The following is a 13714-nucleotide window of genomic DNA, read 5'->3' as shown; positions in this document are numbered from 1 at the left end:
ATACCATCAGAGATGCAGGCTTCTGAACTGAGCGCTGATAACAACTTGGGTTGTCCTTGTCCTCTTTAGTCCGGATGACATGGCGTCCCAGTTTTCCAAAAAGAACTTCAAATTTTGATTCGTCTGACCACAGAACAGTTTTCCACTTTGCCACAGTCCATTTTAAATGAGCCTTGACCCAGAGAAAAAGCCTGCGCTTCTGGATCATGTTTAGATATGCTTCTTTTTTGACCTATAGAGTTTTAGCCGGCAACGGTGAATGGCACGATGGATTGTGTTCACCGACAATGTTTTCTGGAAGTATTCCTGAGCCCATGTTGTGATTTCCATTACAGTAGCATTCCTGTATGTGATGCAGTGCCATCTAAGGGCCCGAAGATCATGGGCATCCAGTATGGTTTTCCGGCCTTGACCCTTACGCACAGAGATTGTTCCAGATTCTCTGAATCTTTGGATGATATTATGCACTGTAGATGATGATAACTTCAAACTCTTTGCAATTTTTCTCTGAGAAACTCCTTTCTGATATTGCTCCACTATTTTTCGCCGCAGCATTGGGGGAATTGGTGATCCTCTGCCCATCTTGACTTCTGAGAGACACTGCCACTCTGAGAGGCTCTTTTTATTCCCAATCATGTTGCCAATTGACCTAATAAGTTGCAAATTGGTCCTCCAGCTGTTCCTTATATGTACATTTAACTTTTCCGGCCTCTTATTGCTACCTGTCCCAACTTTTTTGGAATGTGTAGCTCTCATGAAATCCAAAATGAGCCAATATTTGGCATGACATTTCAAAATGTCTCACTTTCAACATTTGGTATGTTATCTATATTCTATTGTGAATAAAATATAAGTTTATGAGATTTGTAAATTATTCCATTCTTTTTTTACTCACAATTTGTACAGTGTCCAAACTTTTTTGGAATTGGGTTTGTATATACATATATATATGTGTGTGTGTGTGTGTGTGTGTGTGTGTGTGTGCCCAACCTTAGAATCTTAAAGGCCTAAATATTTTTGAGTGTACCCTAATAAGCATAAAAATACAAAAATAGACACAATTATTGGGTATAATAAGCAATTTGTTTTATTTGTAAAGTTCACTACTCAAATAAATATTAGAACAATAGACCCTTTTCTCTTTTTCAGGGTTCTTAGAAGCAAAAGTCGTTTAGCAGTGATACTGAACATCCAAACTGAGACTCTACAGTATTTCATAGACAACCTAGGAAGCTGGGATAGGTCTTTTTTTTTAATTTGTTACAAGATGTTCACAAAAAAAGTGATTAATACATGAAAATTCTTAAATATAGCCCCTTTAATGCCATAGTAATATGACACAAAGTATGGTATTATAAGTATATATATTAATTTTAATTTATATATTTTTAATTTTTTTATTTAATTTAAAACTTTGTAATGCAAATGGATGGAATTGTTATATTAAATTAAAATACTTAAATCTTAAGTCTTAATATAAAAAACCTTAGAATCTTAAAGGCCTAAATATTTTTGAGTGTACCCTAATAAGCATAAAAATACATAGTAGACACTTATAGGGTATAATAAGCAATTTAAGTATGTTTTTTTTATTTGAAAGTTCACTACTCAAAGAAATATAAGAACATAGACCCCTTTCTCTTTTTTAGGGTTCTTAGAAGCAAAAGTTGTCATAGTTGGGTAAAAAGTTTAAATGGAAATGGTGAATGGAAATGGCAACTAACTAACTGACTAACTAACTAACTAACTAACTAACTAACTAACTAACTAACTAACTAACTAAATATCCATGATAGGTACGGTGGTCAGGAGAAAGAATGATGTCTGAGATACAGTCACTCCTTCAGCCGCTGTATTAGAAACAGTCAAGTTGCACCCTTATGTCAAATTAAAAACTCAGCAACTTATTTGCTCATTCTCACACTCGTGCACACGTAACGTACAAGAGACTGAACATGAATCAGTGCCCTGATATACTAATGGTGAAGCTCTTTTTCGTTCTTGGAATTAAAGAGAAGTTGGAAATGCTTTTGCAGTGATGCTGTTAATGAACATCCAGACTGAGATTCAGTATTTCATAGACAACCTAGGAATTTGGGTTAGGTCTTGTTTTTTAAAATTGGTTACAAGATGTTCACAAAAAAAGGTGATTAATACATAAAAATTCTTATGTATAGCCCCTTTAATGGCATAGTAATATGACACAAAGTATTGTGTTATAAGCAGTGTTGGGGAAAGTTACTTTTAAAAGTAATGCATTACAATATTTGGTTACTCCATAAAAAAGTAACCAATTACGTTACTTAGTTACTTTTTATGGAAAGTAATGTGTTACGTTACTTTTGCGTTACTTTTTAAATCTGGACAGGGCTTGCTTGTTTGTTTTTAAAATAAAAAAGCATATTTTTGGCAAATATAAAAGCCTTTTCACACCAAAAGTGAAATGAATAAGCCTCAGGCTGAAGGGAAAGTAAATGTACGTCCGTACAGTAGAATGCAGAAGAAGACATTTCAACATACTTCAGCAATAAAAAAAGACACACAAATGTTTGTCAAGAGTCATTTTTGCTTATTAGTATGGTTGCACTGGATCATCGAAGGTCAGAAACAAATACATTGGTTAATAGAATGGGATTAAATACATAAAGGATATTTGTGTTGTTTAACATTTAATTATTGCAGGTTGGCGTCATATTCTGAGTTGGATTATTTTTATTCATTTTGAGGAATACTGAATCTGTGTTTTTTTTTTGTGTGAGTGAGATGAATTAATGCATATTCATATTTATTTCAGAACTACAGTAACATCTTCTGATTTCTCTCAACATGGGGAAAACATTTTTTTTTTGAAAAAGTAACTCAGATATAATCTTGTAAATTAAAAGTAATGCATTACTTTACTAGTTACTTGAAAAAAGTAATCTGATAAGCATATATGCATTTTTGTTAAAAATAAAAACATAACCTTTAGGACCCTTGCTGTCTATGCAGGGTCAGAGAGCTCTTGTATTTCATCAGAATTATCTTAATTTGTGTTCTGAAGATGAACAAAGGTCCTACAGGTTTGGAACGACATGACGTGAGTAATTTATGACAGAATGTTCATTTTTGAGTGAATTATCCCTCTATATAGGGTCAATTCCTAGTTTCTCTCTGTGCCATCTTGGGTGGACTTCGTTCACATTTTTACATTTGTTATAATGTATTCTGGGATTGTCTTCTCTGAGAACGATACGTGAGATGCTTCCTTAGAATTTGGTCTAAATGAGGAAGCCTACTTTTTGGTACAGCTGCTGCATCGTTTGAAATGCTGTCTACGTGGGCAGCTCATTAGGCTTTGAAGCAACAAACCCAACATGCTCATTTGTACAGCTGAACAAAATGATTGTTGAGATGCATTTGAAATGGATTTCACATGCTAATGAATGGTAAATGAAAAAATCAGGATGAGACTGCTGACCTTTTTGGTGACGATGTTGCCATGCTCATCTGTAAATTGCTCCTCGCTCACTTGCTCTCCTGGAAGATCCTCTGCCTCATCACCCTAGGCGAGATATGACAACAGCAACTTGATAAAGCGACATGGTCTATTGTGTGCTTCATGCACTCTCCGATTTGACATGCTCGCAATCGTCCTGTCTATAGTCAAAAAATGGTGACCAAAGGTCAAAATGATCGGCGATCATGCAAAAGCTAAGATTTTGATGCAGAGGCTTATGTATCTATCATGAATAGGGTAAATCTCTGTTTACAGCTGGTATTGTGAATTTGTGATGCAGGGTGATGGAAATGCCACAATTGAATGATTAAATGCATAAAATGAAAACAAGAAAAAATGTGAAAAATTATATAAAATTTGCCATTAAGTTTTACATTCATTATATTTACTAGGACATCTACAAAGTAATTTACCTTTGTTATTGTATTTCAGTACATTTTTCAAGTATCTGGAATATATATCAGATTATTTTTCTACATTCCAAAGCATAATATTAAACTTTTTACTCCATTACATTTCATTAAAAAAATAATCATTCCTTGTTATGTCAAATTGAGGAAACAGACATCCACTCTCAGATAATGATAATGATAATGATGTCCAATTCATGAACGAACTGATTCTTTTCAAAGAACCCACTGAACAGGTTCGAAAATTTTCAGTACATTTTTCAAGTATCTGGAATATATATCAGATTATTTTTCTACATTCCAAAGCATAATATTAAACTTTTTACTCCATTACATTTCATTAAAAAAAATAATCATTCCTTGTTATGTCAAATTGAGGAAACAGACAACAGACATAATGATAATGATAATGATGTCCAATTCATGAACGAACTGATTCTTTTCAAAGAACCCACTGAACAGGTTCGAAAATCTCCATAAATGATTCATTTTGCAAAACTGATCTGATTGCAGCTGTTGATGATATAAATCAATAACATTTTCCCTAAACTGTTAACATATTTTGCCCCATGTTATATCTGTTTTTTTTATTGTCATCACACATTTAGTTTTTCTTCATTTTAAAATAGTATATGGTATATTTTATTTTCACTTGTTTGCACACTTGAATTATCAGTAACTTAATTAGATATTATAATATATTGAAGTATAATATTTTGACAATGTATGTTTTGGTAGTCAAATTTATTTATTATTTATTTATTGCAAATTTGCAGATCAATACTTATGTGTCTTCTTCCACTAATCCTCCTTATTAAAATGGCCAAAAAAGCTAAATAAATAATAATGATAATGATAATGATGTCCAATTCATGAACGAACTGATTCTTTTCAAAGAACCCACTGAACAGGTTCGAAAATCATAAATGATTCATTTTGCAAAACTGATCTGATTGCAGCTGTTGATGATATAAATCAATAACATTTTCCCTAAACTGTTAACATATTTTGCCCCATGTTATATCTGTTTTTTTTATTGTCATCACACATTTAGTTTTTCTTCATTTTAAAATAGTATATGGTATATTTTATTTTCACTTGTTTGCACACTTGAATTATCAGTAACTTAATTAGATATTATAATATATTGAAGTATAATATTTTGACAATGTATGTTTTGGTAGTCAAATTTATTTATTATTTATTGCAAATTTGCAGATCAATACTTGTGTCTTCTTCCACTAATCCTCCTTATTAAAATGGCCAAAAAAGCTAAATAAATAAATAAATAAACATTGTTCATCAATCAGTATTTTTTACTTTTAATTCTTAAGTACATGTAAAATCGAGTACTTTTGTACTTTTACTAAAGTTAAATTAAAAATAAAAATATTTTGTCAGGGTAACTCTACTTTTACACAAGTACTTGATTTATGTACTTTGTTCACCACTGAAATTATGTAAAGTGGTCTTGACATGAGGATTTAAAAAAATATATATTTTGACGTATAAGAGGCTATTGCATTTTAAAAATATAAAAGTTTCAGACCTTTATTGACAGGTTTTATAGGAGACAATACTCACAAGATATGATTATATATTTTTTTGTGCCAAAACTACCAAAATTACAAGTGAACCTCAAGAAACATATTTAAAAAAGCATGTCATGACCCCTTTAAAAGTGTGTCCTTGTCAGGGTAACTCTACTTTTACACAAGTACTTGATTTATGTACTTTGTTCACCACTGAAATTATGTAAAGTGGTCTTGACATGAGGATTTAAAAAAATATATATTTTGACGTATAAGAGGCTATTGCATTTTAAAAATATAAAAGTTTCAGACCTTTATTGACAGGTTTTATAGGAGACAATACTCACAAGATATGATTATATATATTTTTTGTGCCAAAACTACCAAAATTACAAGTGAACCTCAAGAAACATATTTAAAAAAGCATGTCATGACCCCTTTAAAAGTGTGTCCTCCAGGAGGTCAGCAAACAGGAAAGGTTGGCAATCTCTTAGATATTGTATAAAACCAACCCTAATTTATAAAACAGTTTAAGCATAAAATGTGTATGAGGAATGCAGGAATGCAACATGTGTCAATGACTAGACTAACCTCAAATACAGAGCTTGTAACATCCAGTGATTAGTACCATGCTTTAATATTCATCCTAATGTTCTATAAGAACAATCTCATATTTTACTCACCAACTATAGTTGCTCACTGTACTACTGTTTTTACAGGCCACTGGCATTTCATGCTTGTTTGCAGGAGTGCACTCAAACGAGGTCAAATGAAACTGAAACCAACCACCCAAGTATTACTGTAGTCCCCTAGATTTACAACCTACTACAGCTGAAGTCTCTGCTATTTCTCTTTTATGGCACTGCCTTTAAGAAATATCCCAGATTATACTACAAAAACAATCGTCTGTACCTTCAGTATAACTCTGCGGCGCACAACTCGAGTGGTGAAGTTTTCCTCTTCATCAGCCACACCTTCATTCTCACCCAACTCACGATCCAGCTGAGTGTGAATGTAGGCCAGCACCGATCGGACAGAGCTGCTGGCGATATGCAAGACGTTTTGGCAGCTGATGACCATGAAGGCCAACAGCACGAAGCTGAACAGCAGCTCAGTCACCAGTGCCCACATAGTGTGGCGGTCGCTCTCTCACAAGCACTCAGAAACACGCTCCAACAGCGAGATGAGGTCCAGAGATTTGGGGAAGGATGTTATCTTCCCCTAGTTTCCGTCTTCCACTTTATCCACAGCTTTCATTTAAAGAAAGCAGGCAATTCTTAATCTGAGCCTATTCCTTCCTCTGTCATTTCCACATTGAGTGGTGTTGGGAATGTGGTTGGCTTTTGCTTCCTTTTTTGACTGCTCTCTCTCTCGCTCTCTCTCTTGCCCTCTCTCTCTCAACCTTCCAAAAACATCTCCCTTCTGTCTAGTGTCTGATTGCACATGTGATCTGTATGCTTTAAATACCCACAATGTGAGGACAACTCTCTTGTTGTGGCTCTTAGTTTGTGAGTGAACGAACAGCTGCTAACATTTCAACAACAGCGTTTTCACACCAGGTACCTCCTTTGGTTTACATGTAGTATTATTTAAACTAAGCAGACATTTCCATAAACTACAGACACAATAGAACCTTTCGTCAGAATGTTTATGTCAGATTACTTTCAAGTTTCATGTTAATTATTGAAAACAAAATCCTTCTGTCCTCAGATGTGCACTACTGTTCAGAAGTCTGGGGACAGTAAGATTTTTTATGTTTTAGAAAGAAGACTCTTATGAGCACCAAGACAGCATTTATTTGATCAAAAATACAGTAAAAACAGTAATATTGTTGAAAATAATTGTGCTACTTCATATTTTTTTGGAAAGTGTGATACATTTTGTCAGGATCTTTTGATGGATAGAAAGAACAGCATTATTTGAAATAGAAGTCTTTTGTAGCATTATACTGTAAATGACTTTATTGTCACTTTTAATCAATTTAATATTTCATTGCTAAAAGTATTATTCAGTGAAGAGCAGGCAAAAGCACGCACATCAATCTCAACTGGGTGCTCGACTAAGAAACAACTGGAAAATTTTTGGACAGTTCGACAGTTTTAAAAAAAAATAATTTTTTTGATACTTTTGGAGCTTTGGTGTTGCCGACTTTACATCCAAACATTTTCTGAAAGTATTATTCAGCAATGACACATTAAATTAAAAAAGTTACTTACTAAAGTATTGAACAGTAGTGTACATTGTAAGTGCATTTCTGGCAATACATTTTTTAATTCTATGGTATTCAGCAAATGAATACCAAATACCACATCTGAGGACATATTCAGCAAATGAATACCAAATACCAAATTCAGCTGTCAGGTATTCAAATAACTTGACTTTAACTCAATATTACTTATAAAGGTTTCACCTCCCTTCACAAAATGTTTCACGTTTTTCATGCAAATGATAAAAAGTCAGTTATTTCCCTTTACAATTTAAGCACAATTTTCACAGCTAAAAAAGCACACTGTGTGTCTTTGAGAAACCATTGTAGTTTATGACCTTACTGTCCATGCTTTCCAAATCCATATATAACATTCCTCCCCCCACTAGCCAGTGCAGCAGGAGCAGCCCTTTGGATGACAGAAGATCTATTTTTGGATGATCTATTTTTAGAAACCAATGGGTTGTGTCCTTCTAGGGGCTGGCTGTACTGTATGTGTGTGTGTGTCTGTGTGTGTACACCTGGTATTCCCTATGTTATGTCCTCACAAGGATTGTAATACCAGTAATTTTTGACTGTGTGTGTCAAAAATTGACACAGAAGGAAACTCCAAACTTATAAATCATACAGAATGAAAGTTTTTGAAAAAAAAAAATTATAATAAAAATTGCATGAGGGGTATGGGTTAGAGTAAGGAAATACAGTCTGTACAGTGTGAAAACCATTATGTTTGAGGGATTCCATGATAAAACATGGAAAGCTGTGTGTGTGCATTGCACCACAAGCAAGTACAAACAATTGTGCATACTTGAGTTTCTAAATATTTTTCAAAGCTAATTATACATGTCCACTTTGGGCTTGTTTTAATGGAGTCACTTGTAATATGAATATGGTCTGCCACAGATGGCATTTTGGGCTTGCTGGTGCTCGTTCTTAACGTCATTATTCATTGTTTTACCATTTCCTTTTACTTTTTTTTTCATTTTCATTTCATTTTTTCTTCCCCTAGCCCAATGATGCATACATGCACACTGTTTTTCAAATCTAGTCACAGAATATTAAAATGACTGATGGAGTCTAGTAAATAATTCTCCTGAAGTACACTATGCAATATTTATTAATAGTAAACAACCAATCAAATCACACAAACAAAGCCTTCACTACAAAGGTGCAATAGAGTATGATTCGGAAAGATGCAAATGTTGGTTTGAATACCACGTAATGTCACTACAAATTACTTTTAGGTTTGAAAATGCTTTGTTAACAACAAATTTGCAATTTTTTATGGAGAGATACCAACCTCCATGGCTCTCCCAATGGAGAAAATGTAACCATCAACTTGGATAACATCTGCCTTGATAACCAATCTCATTATAGCCTTGAGGTCACTGACTTGCTGTCAGAGTTGTATGACAGTCAGTGTCATAGAATACCAAAGAAATTTGTAAGAAGTGCCATAACCTAATCCTACCTGTGGCAGAATTGTTTGTGACTTCAAGTCAACGTCATCTCATCCATCATATAATTGCAGGTCAAGGCAATACAAATAATCAATACATGACAAAAAATGTCCATGATATGTGAAAACACAAATTAAATCAGATAAAATTAATCTGAATCAATTCCTTCCCAACTCTTACCTGTCCTCTTAGACGCATGTCCTCCCAATCCCGAATGTTAGCTGCTCTGTGAGGGAAGCCTAGTCCTTTCTCAAAAGGTTGAGTTCCCTGATAATGCCCGTGGATGATCTCAGAATGCCCTATGTCCCGCACTGGTTCAATTAGAGCTTCCTGGGCTAGGCAAGACTGCTTAGAATCACAGTCCAGTGTGGCTCGTACTGATGACATCATAGACTCCATTGCCTGTCTAGGAAGAGAACACTGTAGAGATCCCACTCTGTTCTGGGTTTGTTCTGGGGCCGAGTGCCAACCAGGAGCCCCCTGATCCTGTAGATAAGATAAGAAGGACCCACCACATAACCTGAGAAATGAAACAAAAAATTAGAAAGAGGAAATGACAATGTAGTAATCACTATGAGTGGAAGTAACCTTACTCTGTTCCAAAGAACCACAGACAGTCAGTGAAAATAAATTATTAAATAAACACAGGCCATGCAATTCATCACTCACATAAAGACTCTATGAAAAGGTTTGATGAATGCAGTTGTCTTTCCTGTGTTGATGTACTTCCTATTGCAGGGGTGTCCAATCCTGATCATGGGGGCCCACTATCAGAGTTTAGCTCCAAGCTGCTCCAAAACACTTACCTGGAAGTTTCTAGTAATCCTGGAGTCCTTTATTAACAGGTTTAGGTGTGTATAATTAGGGTTGAAGCAAAACTATGGTAATCTAAACCTGTTTCTGGAAGGCCACTGACCTGCAGAGTTTAGGTCCAACTCTAATTAAACAGCTAATCAAGGTCTTCAGACTCACTAGAACAGTAGTTTTCAATTCTGGTTCTGGGGACCAACTGCTCTGCACATTTTGTATGTCTCCATTATTTAACACTGATTCAGATCACCAGCTCACTAGGTAAAAGCTCCATGAAATCAGATGCGAGTGTCAGATTAGGGAAATATACAAAATGTGCAGAGCAGTGGGTCCCCAGGACTAGGATTAAAAACCACTGCACTAGAAACTTCCAGGCAGGAGAGTTGTGGTTGTATTCCACTAAAGCCCCTACTCCATCGATGCTTGTGTCTAGGAGTCACTCCACACCCCTACATAACAATGAGTGCGTTCCACTTTGGTTTTAGGGTATGTTTACATTTGGAGTTATCCTTAGCAATCTAAGCATACATGTATACTTATGGAATGGTGCATAAACATCTTATAAGGAAAAATAATAATAATATAGCACATTCCCAGTGATTAAGGGTGTTCCAAGGGGCCACTCATACAACATAGGTAATGATGTAGATCCAAGTCTATGAGATAGAGGTTAGTGAAGGAAGGCCAAAAAATTTTTTTTTAACTGGAACACAGTCAGAATCATCTGTTTATTCAAAACCCTCTTCTCACATCTCTCCTAAAGACTGACTTACTGCTTTTGTCCCAGAGAAGCCGAGGACAAGCAGTTAGAAGTAAATGGTTGTGGCTACACAGAAAACACTGGGTAGCAGGGAAAACGTCTGCAGCTCTACCTCTGTAGCACAAAATTTCTGGCAAGGAAACACACCAGAGTTTCTAGTAGACAAACAGTATGGCTACTTTCAGATTCTGGTTGAACAAACACTTACACGTTTGCTCTGCTGCTGCGATCTTTTTATGTTCTATCCACCTTTTTCCTAATGAGCCTACTGTGTTTTAAATGATTGGAGACTCTTGTTTTGCGGAAGTTCCACTCAAAAAGGCTGCAACAAATCATTTCAAATCATAAGATTTTGACTGAATGGGCTGTAAATTTTCATTCATTTTCTATTTACAGAATTCAGGAGAATAACGTTTTCTGCACAGATGCTGAATCGATATAAGGAATAAGAGGAATGACGAGGCTCTGCAGAAGCTCTGTCTACCAAGAAAGACACAATCTGTCCCTCCCACATCACCCTGGCAAACTGTTGTATAGGTGGCAATAAGCCATATGTATACTTGTTGGGTCAGAGTCAGAGTAGACTTGTTGGGTCCTATCCAAAGATTTGTTTACTTGCTACACCACTGAGGGACAAAGGAAAGGACGTGACGTGACGTGACGTGTGGCCAAGTATGGTGTCCCATACTTGTAATTTGTGCTCTGCATTTAACCCATCCAAGTGCACTTTATCCAAGTGCACACACACAGCAGTGAGTAGTGAACAAACACACACACACACACACCATGAACACACACCCGGAGCAGTGGGCAATGCTGCAGTGGAGCAATTGGGGGTTCGGTGCCTTGCTCAAGGGTCTCACCTCAGACATGGTATTGAGGGTGGAGAGAGCCGACTCTCTAATCATTAGGCCGCAACTGCCCCCAAACAAATCAGGAACTCCCACTAGAGAAGCGAGGAAAAAGAAAAGGGTAGCTGGCTGGGTATCCTCTGCAGGGCAATAACCAAACAAGGCACAACAATAGTGCACTCACGAACTGTCACAAGCACTTTAGATGCCCACAGTTTCACAGTGTTTATCCTCAAAATAACATTGCATAGCAAAAGAATCCACAAACTGGCAAAACATGCAGAGAGCTACTGCTCCCTTTGAGGTGGTGAGTCACTCAATAGCTGTCCCAACACAGGCTGCTTGCACATTCACAGTGCAGTGCACAAACTCTCTTGCAGGTCCACCACTAGATGCCACCACAGTGCTGTGCATAAACAATGGTGAGCATGTATCAAGTCTCAGGCTACAGTCAGGTCTCTCTCTCTCACACATGCACAGGGTGTGGACCTGCTCTCTGGAAGCAATCGTTTTTACAGGGAATGGAAACTGAGTCTGGTCGAACAGATTCAGAACCATTGGCCATACATGGAGAAATTAATCACCAAGCATCACCCCCCCCCCCCCAATTTAGAGTGTTAACTGAAACAAAGCTGCAAAAAAACTTGTTTTCTACTTTTACAACTTTGTGACATCAAATGAATAGATCAAGTGCATGACTGCCTCCACAGCAACACATTTTTGCCAATTTATTTTTATTTTTTCACCTGGCGTGCAAGTAGAGGTGAAGTATTGTACTAAGGAAAGGGCAGGACAGGCACTACTATTTCTATCAAAGGTGCTTCATGCAGGATTTGTGTCTATTTACGCTGTTTCTTAATTTTTCCTACCTATGCTATTGATTTACGTCTTTGACCACTGCAACACATCTCATGCCATAAGATGCTGTTTAACAGTTTAACTGTTAAGAGTGCATCTTGAGAACCATGACTGCTGTTCAGTGTTGTGTTATTTGATATGTTTTCTAAGTGTTATTTCAGTCTTGGATCTGTAGCAGTTTGAGATGTGTATGCTTCACATAATTTTGATTGTTTATGATTATTTACTGCCATATACTGTAATCTACATGATATGACAGGGGTATTGATACAATATTTCCTATGTAAAAGGTTGTTACCCTGTCATGACAATGGGGATTTACAGTGAAGTCATGAAGCACAAGAAGCACAATAACAGCATCTTTAAATCAGAAGGACACTGAGAAAATGGAGAATGGTCATGTGTTAATAAAATATGATTATGTATGATATATACATTATACATTATAAGTGAACCTCAAGGAAAATAATACAATAAGAAGTTGTGTCATGACCCATTTTGTGGCTCTTCAGGGTGATATGAATGTATATTTTGCACTGGACTTTACCCCCTCAGCATCTGTAGAACTAACATGTTTTACTCTATACTAAGGCTTTCAGCCGCAAAGAAGTGCATCTCTCTGTACGAGTAAAATATATGTATATGATAATGGTTCCACAAAAACACGAAACATGCTACTGAATTAACTGATATCTGGAATTATTTAGGTTACCTTTGTTAATGGTAAAAGGAACCAAATTTCATCACATATCAGGTAACCAATGCACAGAAATTATAACTGACAGGCTATATAACTGGGGTTAAATACAACTTAAGCTGTATTGACAAGATCTGTTGCATGCTGTTGAAAATGTTAAATTGTCAAGTTGTCTAAATTGTCATTGTGAGATGGGACTACTTTTCTTTATGGACTTTTGATTACCTACATTTTTCTGACAGATGGAGCTTTTTTTCCCATGTAAACATTAGCTGTGTCTCATTTAGAAGGCTGCGCCCTCCGGAGGTCGAATCCTCTGGAGGTCGCATCCTCTGTAGGATGCATATACGAAGTGTCCTCAACCTAGAATTAAATGAGACGGCCTTCATAGGACAGGCGGAAAAGGAAACAGGAAGTATCACGTTGCTATGCCAACACATTTAGAGCATTGTTGCGCTCTCACACTACTTAAATGAAGGAAAATTATTTCTAAATTTGGAAAGTAATTTGAAAAAAAAAATGCTTTTACTTGTTTTATTTTGTTCAATGTTTGAGGAGCTGCATCGTATATACAGCAGATATCTGGTAGAGAAGAAAAAAAGGAGGAGGATATTAAAAACAAAGTTTATCC

The 13714-nt window shown here is 36.0% G+C and overlaps 1 protein-coding gene across 1 annotated transcript in view; it reads right to left on the bottom strand.

Moving 5' to 3' along the window:
• Positions 1-13714, bottom strand: part of ank1a (ankyrin 1, erythrocytic a) — an 84822-nt gene that overhangs the window by 6110 nt on the left and 64998 nt on the right. Inside the window, exons 36-37 of the mRNA XM_016229209.1 lie at positions 9288-9627; positions 3461-3544 (exon numbers count right to left, since the gene is read on the bottom strand). Of these exons, the coding sequence (XP_016084695.1) occupies positions 3461-3544; positions 9288-9627 (424 nt within the window). The remainder of the gene's footprint in view (positions 1-3460; positions 3545-9287; positions 9628-13714) is intronic.

Source organism: Sinocyclocheilus grahami, unplaced genomic scaffold (assembly GCF_001515645.1).
Source record: "Sinocyclocheilus grahami isolate Dianchi unplaced genomic scaffold, SAMN03320097.WGS_v1.1 scaffold349.1, whole genome shotgun sequence".
Classification (NCBI taxonomy): domain Eukaryota; kingdom Metazoa; phylum Chordata; class Actinopteri; order Cypriniformes; family Cyprinidae; genus Sinocyclocheilus; species Sinocyclocheilus grahami.
Note: the sequence above shows the minus strand (reverse complement) of the source record. Positions and strands in the feature narration are given on the sequence as shown.